This window comes from Acartia tonsa, chromosome 5 (assembly GCF_053477335.1).
Source record: "Acartia tonsa isolate MP-2025a chromosome 5, ASM5347733v1, whole genome shotgun sequence".
In the NCBI taxonomy this organism is placed as follows: domain Eukaryota; kingdom Metazoa; phylum Arthropoda; class Copepoda; order Calanoida; family Acartiidae; genus Acartia; species Acartia tonsa.
In genome coordinates this window covers 2,712,589-2,737,612 of record NC_137264.1, presented here as the reverse complement: position 1 = coordinate 2,737,612, position 25,024 = coordinate 2,712,589, and the positions used below count along the sequence as shown (strand labels likewise).

Genomic DNA, 25,024 nt, shown 5'->3' with positions numbered 1-25,024 from the left:
AATCTTCTCTGAAATCTAAATTATCAAAATATTTTTTTTTGGTAAATGATTATACGATATATGTCAAACATTTTATCAGAAAGAAATATTTAAAATTGTGAAGTAGAAACCTGAATAATTTTTCTTGTGGAAATAGTTTTCTGCAAATGTTGATAAACATATGTCTGCTAGCATTAAGATGTTTGTACTGTCAATACACGTTGGGTTTTATTTAAAGAATTTCTTTAAAATGTTTTTTTTTACATTGTATACCAATAACGCATTATTTGCTATCAGAAAACCCCCGACTAAGACTCGCCTACGACCCGATCTTTTAGGATTGCTTTGTAATTTACATTTTTGAAAGTCTTTCAACAGTATACACAGCAAATTCTCTCTTTTTTAACTAACTTTCCGAATAATATACCTAAAGCATTTGAATTGACAAAGGCTATGCTAATATTTTTACCATTCAAGTTTATTTAATATTCTAATAAATAGCGCAACCCTCCAAGTTTATGACTACTTTTCATGAACATATGATCTAAAGAATAAGCTCTGACGCAATGTCATATAAGGATATTATAATATTCATTAAAAAAATTGTTATTTTTGCATATATGTTACATTTTACAGTGTTTTGTTGCTCAAAAGAAAGACAATTAAAAATTATTTCATATTATATAGTTTAAATTACATAAGATAACCTAGAAATAGTAAAAAATTACCTTTCTTTTTTTGTCGCAAAAGAGAATTCAACAAAGATTTTCATTAAAAAACACCTTAGTGTAAAAATTAAAAAGTTTAAACATGGTCACAAAAAGATTCAATTAGTTTATTAAATGTTTCATTTTCAGCAAATGACGATTAATCTCTATTACAAAGAATAAAGTGTAAAAAGATATTCTCGTTTTAATTTTAAGCAACTTAAAATGCATTTTAATACCTTTTAATGATTTATTTTTTAAAACATCATTTTATAAAATGTTATTGATTTTTAAAGTTATATATTAGAATGTTTTTAAATTTTGTTAACATTTTGTTTTAAATGTAGAAAATTGGTAAATCTAAACATTCAAAAAATGATTTTATTAAATTTTCATCACTTAAATTGCATGTTTGATGAAATTTTCAACTGATAATTCAAGAAAAATCGTTTAAGTTTTATTATATTTTACTTTGAAATGTTAAAAAAATATATTATTGTCAAAAATGTGGAAGTTATACTTTCCTCAAAAAAAGACCTAAAACATGCAAATTAACACGTGTAATGAGATTTTTTTTCTTTCAGGTTTAATTTTAAGTAATTATTGATATTTTTTGTAAAAAGAATTTTATATAAAAAGTTTTAAAACTTGAGTTATGTAGTGGCTCTAAAAAAGGTTGCGAATTTATGCAATTTTCTTGCAAAAAAAATTTTCTAGGATTTTAAAAATAGCAAAGGGTGTTATTAGACGTACTTACAGATACAATTGCTAAGTCATTTTGGCCAAACACTAAAATAAAGTTTTGACATCTGAGGGTCCAAGCGTGCAATAGGATAGGTGGATTTTAAACTACCTGTGCTCTAATTGGTTGAATGATGTACGCCATCCAATCAGAGCGCAGATTTTTTAAATCCACCAATCACAGATGCCAAAATTAATTAACTTAAATTGCATTTCCGCTTTTAAATAAAGTAAATAAAGAATTATAGAAAAAACTAATTTTCTAAAAAATCCTCAAAATTTAATGAAGATTTCAAATCTCCCCCTAACTTTAAAATTCGGGAAAACTTAATACATATGCTCATCAAAATAGGAAATTTTCACCAAAAGTGTCACCTATCAATCTAAATAGCAGCTTATAAAAATCTCGTTTCCCCACAAATGTATATCTCAAATATAAACATTATAAATATAGAGTAGCTTCGCTACTAAAAAGATGTAGGAGATATTTGCAATGGCAGATAAATTGATGTACATTCCCAATGCAATGGTGTAGATTTAAATTAGTGATCGAAGCACTCAACTTAATGAGCCCAACCAATCAGTTGATAAGCAAAGGAATAAGAAAACAATATCATAAAACTTTGGAGACTGGTGTAATAAACAGCTCATTGTCCCAACTCTCTATTTTTTATGCTTACCAATCACCCAATCAGATTTTTAAATAATTTGCTTGTTGATTATTCCTTATCCCTTGTTCTTATATAATATTTTAATTTTTTCCCAGATACTCAACGTTTGGCTATATATAGTTGGTTTCATGACACCACCCCCTATCGCCACTTTATTAAGTATCGCCCATTCTTATCATATGGAGTTATGTGAAAGTCCCTCTTAAGGGGCATTTCAGCGTCGGTGTTACCATACCGACTATTGCCCAATTTTTTAATTATAAGTGATTTCTATATCTAAATAATCTTGGAAAATCATTCATTGATGGAATGGATATAGTATACGTGGATACATTGACATGGTAAAATTTGTCGTCAATTTAGGTTGCTAATATGGACATTCATTGGTCAGTTAGTTCATCGAGTAGGAGGGGAGGGGATGGAGTAAAGTGTGTGGTTTGGATTATAGTTATTTTAGCCAGCTGGGGGTACATGAAGATCTGGTGCAACATCCAAGTAAATATATATCAATTATTGGTGGATAAAAGTTAAATAAAATAGGCAATCTAAATTTATAAACAATACATGTAGACTTTCAATAAGGTTTTATATACTTTCATTCTGTTTTTCAGACAGATAGCCACCCTGCTTTCAAAGCCACCAAATTTCAATTCAACAACCCGTCAGGCGCGCGGTTGTCAAAGCCATAATGTCATTTTTAAAAGCTAAAGCCGCAGTAGACTAAATTCATGATATTAGACAAAGCTGTGGTCGCAGCCACAACAAACATCATGCAGAATCAAGATAGCTGGGCGACTTGGAAGATGCCTCAGTCACAACTACAGCCACAGCTATCCCCATCGCAACCACCTTTCCCTTCAGCACGTTATGAAAATATTACCTATGGTTCCCTCTAAAAATGAACCTAGTAATAGTGTCTAACTTTTTATCACTGTGACGTAACAAAAATCCATCTCTTTTTTAGGGGTTTCCTTTACCACCTCCCCTCTCATCCTTCGATTTTTGTTACGACACAAAGATAAAAGGTTAGACACTATTACTAGATTCCTAAAAATACAAAATTAAAGGAAGCTTGCATGTATCCTGCTTAACCCATTCTAACTCGAGTAATTATCGGGTTAAGCAGTGCCGTAGAACTAGCCCCCAACCCTAAGTAGTAACCTATCCTATATCATGTATATAATAATGTGCTTTAGTATTGTGTTTTTTTTACAATGTAAGTCTTACATAGATTAAACTTGTATGTACATATTTGAACCACACTGTTGTTTATGATTTAAGAGTGAATCATTTCTATAATATGCACTCAATTTCGTCGTAATTAAGTACTTTTGATCAAAATATTTCGTTACACAACATCATATTTGATATTTAGACAACATAATAACTTGATAAAAACTTTGCGACAGGTTGATATAAAATTATTTGATATTTGGAATTAGTTTGCTTTCATCGGAATTTTCCTAATTCACGTAAAAATCAAAGGTTGTCAGTACAAGACTGGATAAATTATTTATCGCACATTATTATAGACAGCTTTCCGCGGATATTAAATTAAAAATTATGATATTGAAACTGGTATTAATCTTTATTTTAATATTCGTGGAAAATTGTCTGTAATACGATGCTATATATGATTTTTCAGTTAGGCTGAGAACCAGTTCTAATCCAGCGGATATTAAGCTGAACAAGGGTTATATACATATAGAATCAAAAAGATTGTGTTTTTTTTACTAATCTTAAAGCTTCTTGTCCCTTTTCTGACCTAAATCTCAGGAGGTGGGGGAGGGGGTGTATTGTATATGCCCCCTAGAGAGCATAAGACTTATATGTTCCTTAAAAAAAATAATTTGTGGTTTATGAAACATAAAGTGTTATTTCACATACTTAACCTTTTTTTTCAAACGGCTATATTATGACATACTATTAAAGATACTAGCGGTTTCGCCCCTAGCCTCTAGGGGCTTTGCCCCAAGAGGTTTAAGCAAACCAAATTTTCGTATTTCAGATTTAAAAGAAAAATTTAAAGAATTTTTTTGGGGGGGAGGAGGGATTTTTAATTTTTGGGGGGTTGGGGGTGTCCCACCCCCCAAGAAAATAGTTATAAACCTTCCCGGGACCTATGAGAAGCTACCCTGTAAAGGAGAACCCGATCGGTTCAGCGGTTAGCGAGATCCTTCGCTACAAACAGACAGACAAACAAACAGACAGACAAACAGACATCGCTCTACTTTGTATTATAGATAAGCAGAAGCTTGTAAGAAGGGCTAACAAGTGCCTAACAGTCAGCTGCAAGAATTAAATAATCCCCAAGCGCTAACTTAAATATTTCAGTTCAGCCACCGTAATCCTCACATGAATCTAGCCGCGGCTATCAAGCCGCGCGGCTTTTCACATGGTGCACTGCAGCCGCACTTTTTCCTTACAGCTTTGACATTCAAGAGAAAACCCCATAAAAAATATCAACATTGATATTTTGTCTTATATAATTCTCAAACAGAGGTTTCCATAATACGTAGAAATTTTCTCACCTCTATTTATAAAGTTTTGTAGAGTATTGTTCTTGTTAATTCAGAACGATGTCTGTCTGTTTGTTTGTAGCGAAGGATCTCGCTAACCGCTGAACCGATCGGGTTCTCCTTTACAGGGTAGCTTCTCATAGGTCCCGGGAAGATTTTTAACTATTTTCTTAGGGGGTGGGACACCCCCAACCCCCCAAAAAATAAAAAATCCCCCCCAAACAATTTTCTTTTTAAAACTAAAATTAAAATAGTGGGTGCTACCCACCCCCACCTCATAAAGAAAAATTCCCCCCCCCAAAGAAAATTTTTTCTAGATTTATTTTTTAAATCTAAATTACGAAAAATTGGTTTAGAGGCTAGGGGCGAAGCCGCTATTTTATTTTTAAATATTACTTTCAGGAAAACTTACAGTTTGCCAGTATTTAATAAATATAAAATAACTTATTTCACAAACATCTAAGAGAAAATTTCCATTTAGTTTCGTTGATATAATAATTTTGTTATTTCAATAACAAATTAACAAGGAGGAGAAACAAATTTTGATGAATTTATTAACAATACAAGTAAATAACAAGTTATCAAATAATATGAAAAATATGAAATTACATACAAAATATCGCCAACTGATTACTCTCTGCTAACTTTATATTAGGGTTGGGTCGGATACTTTCTTGGCCGGATACCGGATATCCGGATAGTTTTAATATCCGGTATCCGGCCGGATATCTGGCCAACGCTCGATATCCGGCAAATTACCGGATATCCGGCAGTAAAAATCAGCCGGATATCCGGTATCCGGATAGTTTCAATATCCGGTAACCGGCCGGATATCGAAAATGGCCGGATATCCGGCCCAACCCTACTTGATATGAATTTTAAAAAGTCAAGTGGACTCGATTGGTACCAGCTTTGCATAAAAAATAATTTGACAAAGTCTTAAGGAATAAGACAATTGGGCAAAAATTAATGTACATCTCCAATAATGGAAAACAAAGTTACACCTTGTATTACAGATTAAAATTATCAACAAATCAAGATTCAATAATAGTACCCCAGTTTTTTAGCCAACGAACGAGATACCAGGAGAAGTTGACGTGGTTATAAAAGGATTCAATAATAGTACCCCAGGTTTTTAGCCAACGAACGAGATAACAGGAGAAGTTAACGTGGTTATAAAATTTTGGGTACTTTTATTGAATTTTGATTAATTGGTTCTACATTTCAACAAATAATACAACTACAAACTTTGTTTATCATCATTGGGCATGTATATTGTATATCAATTTATCCTCCAATGTCTTATAGCTGTAAATATACATCGCTCAACTTTGAAGAATATATATCAAGCTAGGTGCGTCCTGTAACAATAAAATAAACAAAAATAATGAAAATGAATATAAATTACATATGAGAACATGATATTAATTGTCAAAAATAAAGTAGAGTCAATATTATATAGTTCTCTTTAATGAAACATAAGAGAACAGTTATTTGTCGCAATATCGTGAACAGCTTTCCAAGGGTAATAAAATAAAAATAATTAAGACTGAACCAGTTTTGTTAACCTTTAAGGGCCAAAATATAAGCAAATCAAAAATAAAAACAGAGCATAATTTCATTATAAAAATATTAATTAAGGCATAATTCTATTTTGCAAATAACCTTATGCAAAAGCAAAGTTATGAATTCCTTTTGTTATCTTGAATAAATGAAAAGAATTTTAAATTATTTAACCCAATAATTGTATTAACTACATTTTTAAATTAATTGTTAAGTAGGTACTTCACTCAAAATTCGCAAAATCTTTATCACTCATAGAGTCTTTGGTCCTTTATATAAACATTACAGTTCACATATGGATAAATTAAATATCTAATATATTCAGACAAAAGCATGAAGATAAATATATCCTACAGTTAGGTAGACCTATCTTTAACAAAGTATTAACTATATAAATATGCACTGATGGCTAACTTCCACAAATTATTGTTTGTTTCATGTCCTTTTTCATTTTTTTTTTATAGAAACCGCCATCTATATCTTCTCATGAGAGGATCTTCTAAGCCCATGCTCAACACGGCCAGAATCACAAGCAAGGTCCCGAAAACATCAGAGGTATGTGTTGGGGTATCGAACACAGTCACCTAAAATTTAACAAGATTAGTCACAATAAAAACTAGCGCATTTGTTAATAAATATTATGAAGCTAATAGATTTACAGGAAATCATATTTCAATTGCCCATAACTATTTTTAAATTTATTTGTAACAAGGATGACAACACCCATAAAAGCGAAGCACTGAAACGGTAGGACAAACGGACATTAACACTGTTATATTGTCAGAACTAAATAATCAGAATATAAATATATAAAGAGTCGAAGCAAAATTCTAAGTGTATTTGTTGAAAAACTGCTTTACACAGGATAATGTTTATGGAAATACCTACATTTTTAGGACTTGATTATAGAGTTGCTTCGCTTATAACATTATACTTTGTTCTCCCAGGAATCAATATACCAAAAATCGGATCAATCGGATGATTTAATCACATAAAAATTTGTTGTTAAAAAAGTAAAAAAATCAACTTGTTTAAAACGGACGTACGGACATTTTGGTAATGATTATAGAGTTGCTACGCTTTCTAAATCGTACCTAACTATTAAAGGAATCACCATGCAAAAGTTGAAATGCCTAAATTGACGAAAAAAGCTATCCGTTATGGACGTACGGACGGACCGACCCTAATTATAGAAAAGCTTCGCTTTTAAAAATGACTATGTGCCAATATATAGGGACTAACATTTCCCTACCCCCCCCCCCTCACAGACTGAAAAAATCTCTTGGGGCACTTGAGGCGGGAGAGGGGAAGAATTCTACACCGATTTTTCAAGTTTTAAAGAGAAGGTAAAATATGATAAAACCATTTTAATCTAGGGACCTTTTCTTTTGTGGTACCCTCCCAAAAAACAGCTACAAACCTTCCATGCACCCAGGGTTTCGGATCCGCATCGATTGTATGCGGATCCGGATCCTCAAAATTTGGTCAGTGCAGATCCGGATCCGGATCCGGTTCCGGATCCTTGACAATAAAAATAAAATCACCAAACTTTTCAAAAAAATTTCTCTTTACTTCGAAGTCAAAAATACTTTTAATTTTCAAGTCTGAACCTAAACCTTAAAGATTGGCTCTCATCAAGAGAATGTCTGAGATTTTATATACGTTTAGGTAGATTTTTCCATTTTTTCTGCATTTTTTTTTGAGTCCAAGGATCCGGATCTGGATCCGCATTTTTTTTGCAGATCCGGATCCTTGGACTCAAAAATATGCGGATCCTTGCGGATCCGGATCCGAAACCCTGCATGCACCTTTGAGAAGCTACATTGTAATGAAGAACCATATCACAGAGACATCCTGTTACTTTTATATAATGATTTTAAATAAAGAAAGACATTAAAAGACTAAAATTAACTTTTTTTGTATCAAATAAAAAGTTAAAAATAATCTTTGCTAAATTTACGTCAAGGTGAAAAATAAGGATTTTCTAAACTTAAATCTTAGGAAATAATTGCTAAAAATATTTTTAATTAAGCTATTAAAAAGGATGCCAATAAAATGAATTCAAATTGGGGTTAATGTCTATAAGAAACCTTAGTAGTGGTACTTCATTCATTTATTAATTCAGTAAAAAAGTAAAATTATTACCAGTATGGCTTCGAAACCGATTAATGTCCGCTGGATTAGAACTAATTCTAAGCCATACTGAAAAATCCATGTGTCGTACAGTATTATAGTTTTCTGCGAATATAAAAATGTAAAATCATAAGATAAATACCAATTTTGTTGGCAAGTGCTTTCGGCCTCTCGGGACAAACAAAACTATCTTATAATTGTGCATTTTGATATCCGTGGAAAGCTGTTTATAATACGATGCGATAAATACAGGGAGAAGGGAGGGGACAATGGGCAATTAATTCAATTTTTTATTGTCTGCTAGAAATTGTGTTGTATTTTATTTTTGTCTGCTAGATTGATAACAAATTCCACTGCACTGCAATTGTGCGCTAGTACCCAAAGTCCCAAAATTCGGTCTAAATACTTCAAGAACACTTTAAGCTTGTACGCAAGGTTTGAGACCCTAAAACATTGAATATTTGATCCATTATCCCCTCCCTTCCTTCCTGGGTAAATAACTATTATTTTTTTCATTACCTGTAGAATGTAAGCCACGACCACCTCGAAGCTCCTGACGACCATAACCTTGGAGGGGGTGACCCAACAGACAGCCTTGGTCATCAGGATGCTGCCTATGAGACCAACCAGAGCTATCAGGAAGGTCAGCACCCATTGATCATTATTCCAGTTCTAAAACATAAAATATATATTAAATAATATTGATTTCAAAGAATTTATTTTTTTGTTTCGGAAGAATTAGCACAATAATTAAGTAAAAAACATCCTATGTGAAGTTTTCATTAAATAGAGATTTAAAGAGATTCATTAGTTGAGAGAATCTTAAAAAGAAAATTTTCAAATCATCTATAATACAAAGTAGAACGATGTCTGTCTGTCCGTCTGTCCCTTAAGATCTCGGTAACCACTGAACCGATCGGATTCTACTCTTCAGGGTATATACCTATTGGTCCTGTGGTGGTTTTAAGCTATTTTCTTGGGGGGTGGGACACCCCCAACCCCCCCCAAAACAAAAAAAATCCCCCCCCCATTTTTTTTTTTTTTGCTTAAGATTTCCTTGGTCCTTTAAGGAATTTCGCCTTAATTTTTTTATCACCTCTTGGGGCAAAGCCCCTAGAGGCTAGGGGCGAAGCCGCTAGTAGTTAATATTTTAGAACTTTCAATTTTAACTAAAACCGTGAATATAATGATAGTCTAATGAAATATGTACGAGTTTTATAAAGCAAATGTCTGTCATATATTTAGAAAAAGTGGTGATAATTTGTAATTATTAAATCTATAATACAAAGTAGAACGATGTCTGTCTGTCCGTCTGACCGTCTGTCCGTCCGTCTGTCTGTCTGTCCCTTAAGATCTCGGTAACCACTGAACCGATCAGATTCTACTCTTCAGGGTATCTACCTATTGGTCCTGTGGTGGTTTTAAGCTATTTTCTCGGGGGGTGGGACACCCCCAACCCCCCCAAAAACCAAAAAATCCCCCCCCATTTTTTTTTTTTTTTTTTTTTTTTTTTTGAAGGAGTTTCCATGGTCCTTTATGGTCTCTCGCAATAATTTTTTTTTATCACCTCTTGGGCAAAGCCCCTAGAGGCTAGGGGCGAAGCCGCTAGTAGAATGATAAAGTAATTCAGCCTTTTTAGATAAAGGATATTTTTGTTTTGTTCTTTTAAATACACTTTGAATTTAACAAAACATTTGACACTATAAAGATAAAAATCTTTTCTTTTGTTGGTTAACATACACCTAGTATATAAACAAAAAAATACCTAACATCATTTGTATTTCTACTGTAGTGTAAAGGTAAAAATTTCTCATCATATTATCAAATCTTAACATTTTCTAATCACCTTTCAATAAACTGATCAACCAAAAACGTCCTATATACAAAAATATCAAGTAATTAAGCCTTGATTTTTCAGTATTTCGGGAGGTAAAGCTGGAAAAACAGGGAAAATCTGAACGTTTTTCTTTATTCAAATGTTTCTAGGGATATTTCACTTGTCACATATAGTTTAAAGTATTTACTTACTGTTAAGCATTTATTTTATGACATAAATCTTGGACATACTAAAGATCGGCGGAAAAAGCCGTTTTTTAGGGAAATGAGAGCCAGTTTTGATCTAACTTTGAGAAAATGTGAATGAGATACTGTTAAGGTTTGATAATCTGATGAGAAATATTTTCGTTTACAATCCCTTTAAATGAATTAAATCAAAAATGAAAAACTCGTTCGTACATAGACCCATCTAACTAATCCACCATTGAATTCTAATTGGGATCAGTATTGAAGATCTTGAATCCTCAAGAATTTTAAAAAAATAACTTACACTGATGACAGTAAAAATGTTTGTTTGTCTTTTATCAATACACTGAATACCTAAAATAGAAAAAAAATAATCAACGGGTTCTGTTCTGAGGGAAAAAATAGTCCAAAACCTTGCCAAGAACTAAAATCAAATGCCTATGTAACCATTCAAACATGAAGGACTACTACTTTTTATATAAGGATAGTTAGATGTCCCAGAGAAATAGAAAAAACGGGCTATTTATTAGTCCCCGTTTTCTAATTCGTTGGCTCAACAACTTTGGGGACTTTGAGTCTTGGGGAAATTGAGTTTTCAAACGTTTCAACCACTAATTTTAATCCACAGAAGGGGTGATTTTGTGCATCATCATTGGGAATGTACATTAATTTATCGGCCATCTCTTGAGATTCCTGAGGATGTCCAGTCCACAACTTTCATTGAAGCTTAGTATTTGTTTTAAAAGTTTAATATAAAAGATTATTTAACCCCTTTAAGCGATTGGACCTAGAAAAAAAACACGATACTATTACAATAATAAAAGTATCAGAAAAAGGTAAAAAGTTCTATTTAATATCTATATTAGAACTAGAAATAAAAAATGCTAAATATTTAAAGCATATTGATGAAATATTTTTAGAAAAATATTAATATTTGATATGATATGTTGGCCAAAAAGGTTATATTTTACAAGTGTTTCATTCTACAAATTTAAGCTTAAAAATCATATTGCAAATTCTCTGTTCTTAATACATAAATATTTATATTTGAACAAGGGTAAATTTGTCCATAGGGCCATTGCAATGTCATGTTTTTAAGGGAAAAGATAAATAAAGATTTGTTAATTAAAAGTGAGGTGCAAAAACTGCGTTGAATATTTCATATACCAAGTAATTAATGTTTTTAAAGACTATAATATCTGAATATGAAGCTCTTTAAAGTGCCTATAAAAAGTACGTAATACAATACAAATGACTAAATTACCAATGGCAGGCCAGTATACATTTAAATTGACAAATAGTAGGCCAGTATAACCTCATTTTTCATAGGCACTATAAAAAGCTTCTTTGAATACTTATGACTGTAAGACCGATATAGAGGTGAAGAAACAAGACCTACTGAGTAGCTGCGCTATGATATTTATACTTTTAAGAATACGTTGAAAATTAAAATACTCAAAAAAAAACTAGAAAATTCTAGACAGATTTTGACATTTTAAAAAAAAATTCTAAATATGCAATAGAAATATTTTTAAACAATTGAATTAAAAAGCAGGATTAAGAATGAAACATGACAACATCCAAAAGTAGCGAAGCTCAAAAATTATGGATGGATATCAGTTTCATAAAAAAACACTAAACTAAAAAATCAAGAAACCTCATACGATTTTTAACGTGAAAACCTAGAAAATCGATCTAGCACCTCAGCAAATTAGCAAATCTTAATGAAACTTTGTGAGTATAAGAAAATAGTGAACTTATTTAATCCTTAAAAATATCAGCCGTCTATCTTAGATAGGAGTAAAGAAAATAATGAAAACCTAAAAATCTAGGAATCAAACTAGCACCCAAACCAATATTCAAATCTCCATAAAACTTAATAAAAGTATGCAGAATATGAAAGTATTCAATCCCTGAAAATTTCAGCCGTCTATGTTGAATAGGAGTTGAGATAATCATGAAAACTTAAAAATGTAGGAATCGATCTAGCACCCCAACCAATTAACGAATCTTAATGAAACTTGGTGAAAATTTGAAGACTGTTAACATAATCAGCCAATGAAAATTTCAGCTCTATATTTTATAGGAGCCGAGAAAATCACGTTTCCCCCTTTCTGTCTCAGACGGACAGACGGACGGACGGACATTTTGAATTATAGAGTAGCTTCGCTACTTAAAACAACTTACCAATGATTGAAACGATAAGACCTCCCACAGCAAACCAGAAAACAAGAACGGAATAGTGCACATGCTTGGCTTGCCTAAAATAAAATTGGTTTAATTTTTAATTGGTTTTATTATAATAATTAAATTGTCCATGCTGTCAATAAGTAGATCAGTATGAACAAAATAGAATGAGCTACATAATCAGGTAGAAAAATTTATCAAACATAGGTAAATAGTCTAAATTAAAAATTTAATTTGACGGTGAAATAATTCAATAATTCAAACATACATGCATAGGTTGATGAGTGAAATTGGAAGCATTTTAAGTCATTGTGTGATTGTTACAAGAATAGAATCAATGCAAAAAAAAACATTAAATCCTCCATTTAAAAAGTTTTAAAAAGTATTTTTCTTTTGATCGTGAAGGCTGAATTTTGCCCATACCTTGTGATGATAACAATAACAGCAGAGAGTGTAGGTACTGCTAAAGCCGCCAGGAGTCCAAACAAGCTGTATCCTCCCTGAAACAAACATTTCCAATATTCACTACAGACATTAAATAAAAGTTAAAAGCTTTTTAGGGGGGGTAATTTAATAATGTAAAAAGGTACCTACCTAATAATGAAATACTATTATATTAGATATTTAGGACCAAAAATTTTGTTGTTAGGGATTTTTTATTTTAGGAGGGTATTTCCCCCCCTAAAATTAATTTTTTTTTGGGGGGGGGGTAAATACCCCCTCCTATATGGTTGAGGGTAAATTTTAAATGGGGGGGGGGGAAACCACCCCTTTACCCTCCTCCTTGGACGTCCTTTCATCCACGCATTAAATATTATGTATACATAACTATTTTTAATAAAATCATACAAATCTTCATACCCAAAAAATATTTATTAAGTACTTTTGGGGGCCGGTCCAATTTAATTAGAATGGAAATGGACGGAAATTACTACAAAGACTAAACTGAGAGGTAAAACTAAAATACAAATACAGAACAATAGAATAGAAATTTTCCATTCAGAGTATATTTTTAATTTTAAGATAAACATTCCTAAACAAAAATAGGCAGGGCTCGGCAGCCGCACCAGCTTCTTAAATGGCGGAAATTTCAACCGCAGCTCCTTAATTGAGATCTAGCTACATCTAGCTATAGGGTATTTCCTGACATCAATAGAATAGGTAGGCCAAAAGCAATGACATCAATCCCCATTTTGCTAGGGCACTATAAACAGCTACCTTGAAATTTATTTGAAATTCACTAAACAGTGCATTACAGACTAAAAGATACAGATTATAGAGAAGCTTTGCTTTAAAAAAATATGTGTATAAATAGGAAATTCACTCAGTGCGCGAATATTGTATTACATCTACTTACTATACATACACGCCTTGTGTATAGAGAAGCTTCGCTCCAAAAATCTATAAAATTTTACCTGGTTAGGGTCATGATCAGTATCCGGTTGAGTGGCGTTGGAATTTTCGGCGGTGATATTGTGGTGCGGATGGACGGGCTGGTCAGGGGACGGGGGAAAGATAGAGGGCGGGCGAGATAGAATCACCACCCCGCTCAGCAAACTTGTAGCTGAAAATTATATTTTTTTAATAAACATTTACAAGATAGTCATACTATTATTATATTAGCGGCTCAAGTAAGAGGGATGGGGATGGGTTAAGGGTTGGATGGGGTGTATCGTTGTTTCAGCCAGCTACAAGTATTAATTTATCAGTGTAAATGAAAATTTGGAGCAACATCCAAATAATAATATATCGGTTATTATACTTGATAAATGATTATAGAAAAAATTAAGATTATTTAAGAAATAAGAATCTACAATAAGTAAATATTAAAATTAAAAATAAACTAATTATTATTGATTTTTTAAAAAAATTAGGGCACATAGCAACAACGCAATTTTTGAATATCTTAAATAATAAAATAAACAAGGATGATAAGATAAATAAGTAGTGAAGCACAAAAAAAAATTAATGTGATTTGAAAAGCAGAATATTATATTGGAATAAGATCATGAAACCTTTCACGTGTATTTTCATATTATTTAATATTTATATTTGTAGACATTGAAAATTAATAAAGTTGGCTGTGCATGTCAAGAAGTGTTCAATTTATCCTCCCCTCCCCCCCCCCCCCCCCTCCCAAATAAAAAAGCTCTTTTCCCAATGATTATATTAGAGTTAAGAACTTTTAGCGACGCTCATAAAAATTAATATGATCACTATAAACAGATATATGTAATATATGTAAATTGATTGCACACGGTTCATCAATTAAAATAATTATTGTTAATGGTTATTTTCATTTTTAAATAGTTAATAAATGACAAAAAAAAGTGAGTTAATTAGAAATTATAAATCACAGTAATTGAATAGTAAAATGTTCAAATTTTCATACTTAAGCGTGAAAAATAGTTAAAAATTTCATTTGTTGTATTAAAAATTGATAAAATAAACAAGTCCAAATAAAGGGAGGAGTAGTTTGCGCTAAAAATCCGTAAGTTTTAAGTTAAAAACAGTAGTAGAACGATAAAAATTATGTTAACTTAAAAAAAATATTTTTGTCTATTAAGTGAATATTATTGTTCTACTACTATTTTTAAGCGCTAAACCTCACAACTTTACGGAATTTATCTATTATAACAGTTTGTTAACCACGAGTTGCAGAGGACCCGGGCAAACAAAACTGGTATTAATAATTATTTTATCTTAGTATTCATAGAAAATTATCTGTAATACGATTGCACCAGTATGACTAAGAACCGGTTCTAATCCTGCAGTTATTAGTCTGGAAAAGTATTTGTTACCTACTAAAGTTCTGAATAGCCCGCAGTGGTCCCGGAGGATACATGTGGATAGAACCATTGTGAAAGCCGGGGAGGAAAAGAAAATAGCGGTTGCATCGCCCAGTGGTAAGTCAGCAACGGCCTAGAAAGGGATATAAAATAGGGTTGGGCCGGATACTTTTTTAACCGGATACCGGATATCCGACTGATTTCTAAATCCGGATATCCAGTTCCGGCCGGATATCTGGCCAGAGTTCGATATCCGGCAAATTATCGGATATCCGGCCGGATAACGGGATATCAGGCGTCAAAAATTAGCCGGATATCATGTAACCGGATAGTTTTAATATCCGGTATCCGGCCGAATATTGAAAATGACCGGATATCCGGCCAGACCGGATATCCGGCCCAACCCTAATATAAAATTTGATAATTGTAAACTAAAGTTTATTTATTTGCATGTATGTCCGCTAAGATCTCGTATTATTCGTATTATTCCACAATTTTGCAGGAAGTTTCACTGGGGTTCAGGAAAGGTTTTAGGCTATAATTGTGAGGAAGAACAATAGCTATCTTATGATGTAAAGTAGTTTTTAGTTCGTCAAAATCACGCTAATCACTGATTTTATTCATAAGTTTAGAGAAGCTTCATATATTTATGACAAACGTTTTTTTTACCTTTTTATCTTCTACTGACACTCCCTCCCTCTACGAATGCATAGTACCAGGGATAGGGGACACTATATTAATTACACTAGTCCCCAAAATTTTTATTAAACGTTTTCTAATTCTTTGGCTTAACAACTTTGAAAACTTTGGGAAGTGCTAAACGTTCAAATTAAAACTTTTAGAGAAGGGATAATTTTGTTTATCATTATTGGGGAATTTATCAGCCATTATCTTATCCCATGTCTTAGATCCTTGTCTTGGTTCATATAACTTAGGGGAGGTGGGAAGTTTGTACGACCCCCCCCCCCCTCATAATGAATTGTTTATCAAAAATCTCATTTTAACATGAATAAAATTACCTCAAAAATACAAAAAAGTAGAATCCCTCCAAGCGCACCTTGTGCTCCAATTCTAGCCCTAAAAATGAAAGCAATAAGATTATAAAATTAAATTAGATATCTTAAATATTTTCTATTTAATTTCTATTTTGATTTTTATTGAATTAACAAGAACAAAATTGTTCTGTAGTATCGTAGCAATAAAAATAAAATAAAAAAGAATGAAATGAAGAACTAAGTCAAGTCTTATGAAACAAATTGCAATCATACATTTAGAAATATAATCTTCAATTTATGTATATTAAAAGTTTAAATTATTGTTAGTGTTTAGAGCAAAACCCTATCCCAATGACCTTGTGCCGACTCTGTGTAAATCAACCAATGGTGTCGGGAATTTATTAACAAACCCAAGTAGCAGAAAACAATTTTCTGGCAGACAAAAAAGGTCATTGGAATAGGGGGACGATGTAGTTATCTGTAGTTACATATACCTATAACATAGATCTGTTGTCTAAACACATAAGGCTGGGAGACTGCGTAGATACTGTATGGAGCATACCTGGTTGGAAAATCTGGAGGTCCCAATGGATTCTTATGGAAGCAAGCCATTAATGGTAGCATGGACAACATTTGTATCGAACATCTGTACAAAACAATTTTTTTGTTATGAAAATTTATAAACTTATAACAGTTAGAAGAAAACCTCGTCTCCGAAATTTTTTACTTAAATTGAGAGCAAAGAGAGAGAGAGGGGGGGATAATGGGCTGTGTTTTAGATAAGCCCCAAAAGTTTTATAATAAAGTTTTCTTATTCGTTGGCTTAAAAACTTTGGGGGCTTCAGTAATTTTATTTTTTAATTAAGTTAAGTGTTCGACCGTTTCAATCAATAATTTTAATCTACATAAGAGTTAATTTACTGTAACATCATTGGGGTTGTACATTGTACATAGATTTATCGGCTATTGTCTTATCCCTTTAAATCCCGTTATTGTATGAACTATAATTGTTGAAACTGAATAAAACTGTACCTGACAAATAAAAGCTCCCAGGAAGAGACATTGTGCAGATACTTCACCATTACATTACTGAAAAAAAATTTTAATTCTGTTTTTTCCATGTGAATATGAGAATTTGTTTTACTTGTATTGATATTCTAGGTTTACACAAAAAATGTTAGGTTAAGTTTTGTTGTGATTTTAGGCTATTTTTACTATCTTAAATAACAGCACCCTTAGATTTTAGGGGTGCAGTCACTAGCTAACTATAAACTACCTTGATGTAAAGCAAATACCAGCCAAAACGGAGAAGGCAAAACCTTAAAAAAATAAATTAAGATACAATCAAACAAAATATATTTAAACTGACTAAAAAAATTTCATAGGCTATGATGTATAATTAACATAAATTAGAAGTATAGAAAATCATAAATAAAGCATGATAAATACTAGATAATTCTGCTTCATAGAGAAGTAGAGAAAATTTCTTTTCGGTTTCAACTTATCTTGAAATGGTCAAAAAATAGTAGCCTTGTAAATCCCATTTCGCCAAAGTACAACAGACATTTGACGGATTAAAGCATAAATATAAAGTAGATGGGAACACGTCCTTTGAACTTTAGCTGGTTCTAATGGTTTTATAACAGTAAATGTTCGGGTATAGTCCTTTCCACGACATATCTCCATAAGGAGCGATTCTTCGTATTTTTCACAGTAGCTTTTCTCCTATTTCTAGCCCCTGCGGGGGGCTCTAACCCTGCGGGGCCATTTACCTAACCCTGTGGGGCAATCACCTAACACAATATAACCTAACCTAACCTAAAATAACCTATAAAAAGCCATTTTAAAATTACGAAGAATCGCTCCTTATGGAGATATGTCGTGGAAAGGACTATACCCAAATGTTCTACTCCATAGCTCTTCAAAACTATGTTAAAATGGTTACCTACCTATAATTGTATAAGGATCTGTAGTTTTCTCAGCATCCTCCAGAATGTCCTCATTGCCATCTAGAAGACCAGTGATCTCACTATCTCCTCCCTCTCCAGCTTCCACGCGTGCATCTCCCTCCTATAACATTATTTAGTTGTTTGCTGTGGAAATACAAAATCATTCTTTTATCCAGAGAGAGAGGGGACAATGGGCTGTTTATTACACTAGTCCCCAAAGTTTTATAGTTTTCTTATTAGTTGGCATTAGAACTTTGGGGGCGTTAGTGAATTTTGATTGGCTGATTCATTAAGTTGAGTGTTCAAACGTTTCAACCACTGTCAGTGGCGTGCGAAGCACTTTGTCTAGGGGGGGGCATTTTGAAGATTTTGTAAAATTTTGCCCCCCCCTAAAGCAAAGTGCCCCGGGGGGGCACTTTGCTTTAGGGGGGGGCATTTTGATTATATATACTAATTTTAAATAAGGGCGTTTTAAGGGGTGGGATTATTTGATTATGGGCCTTCTAGTCCTTATCCCTTCTTCCCCATCCCTATTTCCAATTTATATCCCCCATCTCTTCTCCCCCATCCCTTCTCCCCACCCTGCAATGACCGAAGGGAAGGGAGCTAGAAAGCATCTTCGAAAAAAAAAGTACAGAAGATAATTTAACCTTCCAACCCCCCCCCCCCCCTCCCACCACAAAACATTTTTTATGGGAGGAAGGGGATGTTATAAAATCTCAGCAGGAATATAGACAAGAAGATTTAAAGAGCATTAGTTTAAATATATATATTTTAGGTAGAAAAAGTCACAAATCCTTTTTCTTGTATGTTGTGTGATGACAGTCAAAGTAAATTACATACTAGATGCTCGGAACAACAAGAGATTTTATTTTTTTGATATTATAATCCACAAAAAAATTTATTGTGCTATAAAATCCAAAGATATAAAGAACTTTGTAAAAAATAAAAAAAATACTTGTCCTTTCATCTACAGATATGAAAATCTCTTAGAAATATGGAAAACTTTGGGGTATAGTCTCTTTTGTGGTAACGCCTCTTAAGGGGCATTTCGTCGTATTTTCATAGTAGCTTTTAATAGTTTATTATAGGTTAAGTTAGGTTAGGTGATTTTCCCGCAGGGTTAGGCAATTGGCCCCACAGGGGCTATAAATAGGGGAAAAGCTACTGAGAAAATATGAAGAAATTAAGAGGCAATGTCACGAAAGGGACTATACCCGAAATTTGATTTTGATACCCTTAACTACAAAAATTTTGTGAATTGGACCAAACAATGGGAGAATTGTGAAAGATACAAAATTGCCCAAAACGTCCTAAAAAGCAGTCCGACCTCCAGAAATTTCTAATATTTAATTATACTCCATAATGTTGGGAGTGTTAACATTAAGTTTTAGCCTACTATCTTTAATTGCAGTTAAGAAAATTACATTTCCCCATTAGCATTACAAACTGACAGCCATAGTTATTATAGAGAAGAAAAAAGTTATATCAACATATCCTACCCTCTTCAAATGGCAATTTAACAATATGTCAATTTTTCATGAAGTGGTGTTTCCAAGGATTTATTAGGGCAGTGTGCAAAGCGCACCGAAAAATATTTATTTCCTCTTTTAACTAAAATCAATTAACTATAACAAGAGTGACGTATTTTAACAAGTTAGGAATATAGAGTGTAGTTAGTTTTAAGGCTCTTTAATGAAAATTGCCATAAAAAAAACATGTCTTTTTGTAATGGTATGTACACAAAAAAATTATAAACTTATCCTGAACATCATATGACATCATATATAGTTATTCATTTAGACAGACATACAGTGTTGAGAAAAAAAGGCTTAGATAAATATCAACGCTGTTTCATTTTTATTTAAATAACTTTTTGATTTTTACAAATGTTTTTATACAATGTGATAAAAAGCAGAAACCAATTGGAAGGGCGCGAAGCGCAAATTTTTTTCTTCAAATATGCAGGGAGAAGGGAAGGTGTTTTGGGCTATTTATTACACTAGTCCCCAATATTTCATATAAACATTTTCTTATTCGTTAGCTCAACATCTTTTGGGACTTAAATGGAATATTGATTGGTTGGTTAATTAAGTTGAGTTTCCATACGTTTCATCCACTAATTGTAATCTCTATAAGGGGTAATTTTGTGTATCATCATTGGGGATGTACAAAATTTCTTTGGTAAAAAGTTTATATTATACAAAAAAAGATACTTCCTATTAAGGATAAATGAATAGTAACTGTCTGTTTGGCGCGAAGCGGCAAAAAATTTTTTTGTTGAGTATTTCTTGATCTTTTTTTTGGAAATTGGGAGAGTTTTGCTATTTGTAGGGTAGGGGGCAAAAAGGGGCATTTTTGTTTACCAGGGGTGGGCAAAACGGGGCATTTTTCAACATTTAGGGGGGGGCAGGGGGGGCGGTCGCTAGGGGGGGGCAGGGGGGGGGCGTTTTGGTCGCTAGGGGGGGGCGATTGCCCCAAACGCCCCCTTCGGTTCGCACGCCACTGACCACTGTAGATGTAGCCTATTGTCATATTGTTTAGTATACTATAGAACTTAGTAGTTAATTTCTCAAATTCAATGAACAATCTAGGAATATTATAATAAGTTCTATAATTAATTAAGCTCCTTATTGATGGGAATGTTGTCAAAAAGTTTTAGCCTTTTATCTTATAATAGAGGCCGAGAAAATCACGTTTCCCCCACATCGTGATTGACGGACAGAAGGATGGACATTTAGAATTTTAGAGTAGCTTCGCTACTAAAAAAAAGTTTTAAAATTATAGGACGATTTTAAAACTTACCTGACCAACTGACTGATAGTGTCCATGATGATGATTATGATGGTCGTGATGATGAAGGTGGTGTTCACGCTGATCATGCAAATTGTCAGGTTCATTGTTCAATCTATATATCATAAAGGAAATTGATTAATGGGTCATAAAGGTATTAAGGTTTTAGTCTGTAAAATCTGAAAAATGTTAGTCGGAATTGATTGTAATTTTTAGGGAAGCTTTACTTTAGGGTTGTTATAGGTTGGTGTTTATCTATAGGGTTCCAGGACAAACGCAGAAGTCCCAGACGTAGGAGTGGACAAACGCAGGAGTGTAAAAATATTAGTTTAATCAAGTATTTCTATACAGATTAGGCTAGGTTAAGATATAAATGTTCAAATAAGCCCCCCGCAGGGGTTAGGCATTTAAAAACCTATAAGATAATCTAAAAAAGGTTGGGTTAAGTGTCCACTCCTGCGTTTGTCCACTCCGACGTTTGGGACTCCTGCGTTTGTCCTAGAACCGTTTATAGTCTTACTCTACTAAAACCCTAACCGAATGCAGTAGTTATATGTTGTTTGTTAATAAGATCAAAAAATTTTAATATTTAATATACACCCATTAGCTAGTTTGATTTAAATTGGATGCTATAGATTTTTCAAAAAAGATTTGTCTGCAAGAGAAAATTTTGTTGACACATACATGCCTGCGAAAGTTAGTGATGGCAGCGACTGTACTAAAAGGCATGATCTCTGTGCCCTGGCCCGAGTGGGAGATCCTAGAATAATGGTACCTGTGGTGCTCCTCTATATCTACTAAAACTTTTTCTCCGAGAAGTGGGGTTCTTTCGTTACTCTACAATATAAATGAAATTTAGAATTAGATATTTTGGATATAGTCTTTTTCGTGGCAACAACTCTTAAGGGGCGTTTCATTGTATTTTAACATTGGCTTTTCTCCTATAAGCGAAGCACTAAAACGGTAGGACAAACGGACATGAACACTTATATAGTGTCAGAACTGAATAATTAGAATATAAATGTAAAAGAGTCGAAGCAAAATTGTAAGTAAATTTATTGAAAAACTGCTTTTTACAGGATAATGTTTATTGACATACTTACATATCTAGGACTTGATAATAGAATTGCTTCGCTTATAACATTATACTTTGTTGTCCCAGGAATCAATATACCAAAAATCAGATCAATCGGATGATTAGATCACATAAAAATTTGTTGTTAATAAAGTAAAAAATCAACATGTTTAAAATGGACGTACGGAAATTATGGTGATGATTATAGAGTTGCTACGCTTTTTAAATCGTACCTTACTATTAAAGGAATCACCATGCAAAATTTGAAATCGATAGGACAATTCTAACATGCCTAAATTAACGAAAAAAGCTATCTTTTACGGACGGACCGACCCTAATTATAGAAAAGCTTTGCTTTTAAAAATAATCTTACCATTATTATAAGACGTTTGAATAGAAACTAAAGTCTTTTCTAGCATATAAGCATAGTCACTGTCTTTACAAGATTCAAGAACACGCACTGTCTAAGTTCAATCACGAACTGGGCACGAAAGTTCGCGCGGGGAATATAGATCTGCATGAAAAGGGGGAGGGGTGGATAAGGATAGGGTTACAGATGCCATATCTTGTGAGTGGGGAGGGGGGATTTTAAGATGAGGGAGAGGGGGACATTAGTTAGTTGGAGTATTGATTTTCAAGGGCTTAGCCCGATTTGACCGCCCGCTATAAATATGAATTTATTTAGATTCTTTTGTCTCTGAAAAAGCTGACGATTTGTAATTTTTTAAAAAATTTAATTTTGTTTATCAACAAGAATATACTTTGTTATCAAGGTTCAAGAAATTATAAAATAGCCCTATTAATTTTAAACTTGCATCAAAATTTCTGACTCGAATGAAGGAGACTAGCACCGGTGCTAGTTTCCTTCATTCTACACCATTTGGTGCTAGGCTTCTTCATCGTCGAAATTAAACGCATTATTAGAAAAAATATTAAAATCAAAAACTCCTACCTTATATGTGCTGAAGAGTGATTCTGATTTGATTATTAATACTGTCGTTCCTTTGTGTAAAGTCAGCTTTTTTGGATAGAAAAAATCTCAATAAGACTGGCAGATGACATGACACTTTCATTTTCTGGAATGCTTTGTTTAAGTGTTTCTTTAAACAAGGCGATTAATATTTTGAATTATAGTAATAGTATGTAGTATGTCCTTTTGTGAGTTCATTTGGATCATCGTAACGGCTTGGCCGAAATATTTAGAATCTAACAAGGATGGCATCTTCCATAAAGGTAAAGCTCAATATCAGACAAACAAACATTAACAAATACAGAGTATCCGCACCTTTGATATGCAACATATTTTAAAGTTAAAACAAAAAAAATCTGTATGAATATTGGTATAAAATTAAAGTTAAGATATAGATATGCTTCTCTAATAACATTGTGCCTAAGAGTCCTAGTAATCACTATTCCAAAAATCTAGTCAATACGATAATTATTTCATATAAAATAAATATGTCAAAATGGCATAATATTTTTAAGTTGACTTACTAGGAGTGATTAAAGAGTTGCTATGCTTTCTTGATTATACCATACAGTTACATGAATCGCCATGCATAGTTTGAAAGTTTACACGAATAAATTAACGCTTGCAGCTATCCAAAACGGACTACCGGACCAACCTTAAACGAAGAAGAGCTTTGCTATTTAACAAGGATTACAACATCCATGAAAGCGAAGCTCTGAAACGGTAGGACAAACGGACATTATAACTTGTATAATGTCAGAACTGAATAATCAGAATGTAAATGTATAAGAGTCAAAGCAAAATTGTAAGTAAATTTGTTGAAAAACTGCTTGATACAGGATAATGTTTATGGACATACTTACATTTCTAGGACTTGATTATAGAGTTGCTTCGCTTATAGTATTGTACTTTGTTGTCCCAAGAATCAGTATACAAAAAATCAGACCAATCGGATAATTAGGTCACATACAAATTTGTTGTTAAAAATGTAAAAAAAATCAACATGTTTAAAATGGACGTACGGACATTCTGATAATGATTATAGAGTTGCTACGCTTTCTAACTCATACCTAACTTCTACAGGAATCATCGTGCAAAGTTTGAAATCGATAAGACAATTCTAACATGCCTAAATTAACGAAAAAAGCTATCAGTTACGGACGGACGGACGGACGGACGGACGGACCTACCCTAATTATAGAAAAGCTTCGCTTTTGAAAACGTAGTGATATAATACCTAAGAAGTTATAGAGTAGCTGCGCTGAAAATAAAAATATATTTTGAATATAATGTTTTCTTTGTTGTATTGTGAGAATATTCTTTTTTAAAAATATAGTAGTAAACTGAAATTTTAAAGGGGTAAGATAAATGGGAGGGGCTCTGAAATCTCATTAAGAAAAGGGGATGTTAAATAAAAAAGAATTAAAAATCTTAGACTGTCTTAATCCTTTCTTAAAATAAATAACACCCACTTGAATAACCCCGATTTTTCTTTTTTAATAATTAAAAAAAATAGGCGGTCTTTCTTGAAGCAAAGCTTTTCTAAAATTATGATGTCCTTTGAATTTATGTAGTTTAAACCCTATAGATTAAAAGATTTGGCTACTCCCTTACCAACTGATCAAAATTGAATAAAATACCCAATGTTTTGAAGCTAATAAATAAGAGAACGTAACAATGAAATTTTTAAAACTGCTGTAAATTCAAGTCCAATTTCCCACTCTCCAATGATTTAGTATGAGTCATAAATTATCAATTTATTAATGATTATATTATTCAGTGGCACTGGCGTGCGTAAGGTTTTGCCATGGGGGTGACACCCCCTTTAAATAAAAATTGAGGGGGGTGTAATGCATACGACAAAAGGGGTGTAAACCTTGTGGGCTTTATGGTGTAAACAGACAATAAGTATCTCTTGGTTAGAGAAATAT

General features: G+C 32.8%; 1 protein-coding gene across 1 annotated transcript; it reads right to left on the bottom strand.

The window, feature by feature from the left end:
* Positions 1 to 6,623: 6,623 nt before the first annotated feature.
* LOC145319898 (solute carrier family 35 member G1-like) lies at positions 6,624 to 22,643 on the bottom strand. Its single transcript, XM_080162299.1, has 15 exons — positions 22,557 to 22,643; positions 21,737 to 21,885; positions 21,061 to 21,163; positions 18,256 to 18,376; positions 17,583 to 17,625; positions 17,339 to 17,395; positions 16,869 to 16,952; positions 16,331 to 16,388; positions 15,324 to 15,444; positions 13,938 to 14,086; positions 12,946 to 13,022; positions 12,523 to 12,596; positions 10,640 to 10,689; positions 8,833 to 8,985; positions 6,624 to 6,764 (listed from the first exon to the last, which is right to left on the bottom strand). Exons 1-15 carry the CDS (start codon positions 22,641 to 22,643, stop codon positions 6,639 to 6,641), a joined length of 1,452 nt encoding a protein of 483 aa, XP_080018425.1. The 3' UTR covers positions 6,624 to 6,638.
* Between the last annotated feature and the right edge of the window lie 2,381 nt (positions 22,644 to 25,024).

Excerpts from the sequence above, each read along its gene's own strand:
- LOC145319898 (XM_080162299.1), bottom strand. The coding sequence starts at position 22,643 with ATGCAGATCTATATTCCCCGCGCGAACTTTCGTGCCCAGTTCGTGATT. Across the intron at positions 15,445-16,330 it reads TACTTTTTTGTATTTTTGAG|GCCGTTGCTGACTTACCACT; the intron begins GTAATTTTATTC and ends ATCCCTTTCTAG. Across the intron at positions 13,023-13,937 it reads CTGATCATGACCCTAACCAG|GGAGGATACAGCTTGTTTGG; the intron begins GTAAAATTTTAT and ends TGTTTGTTTCAG.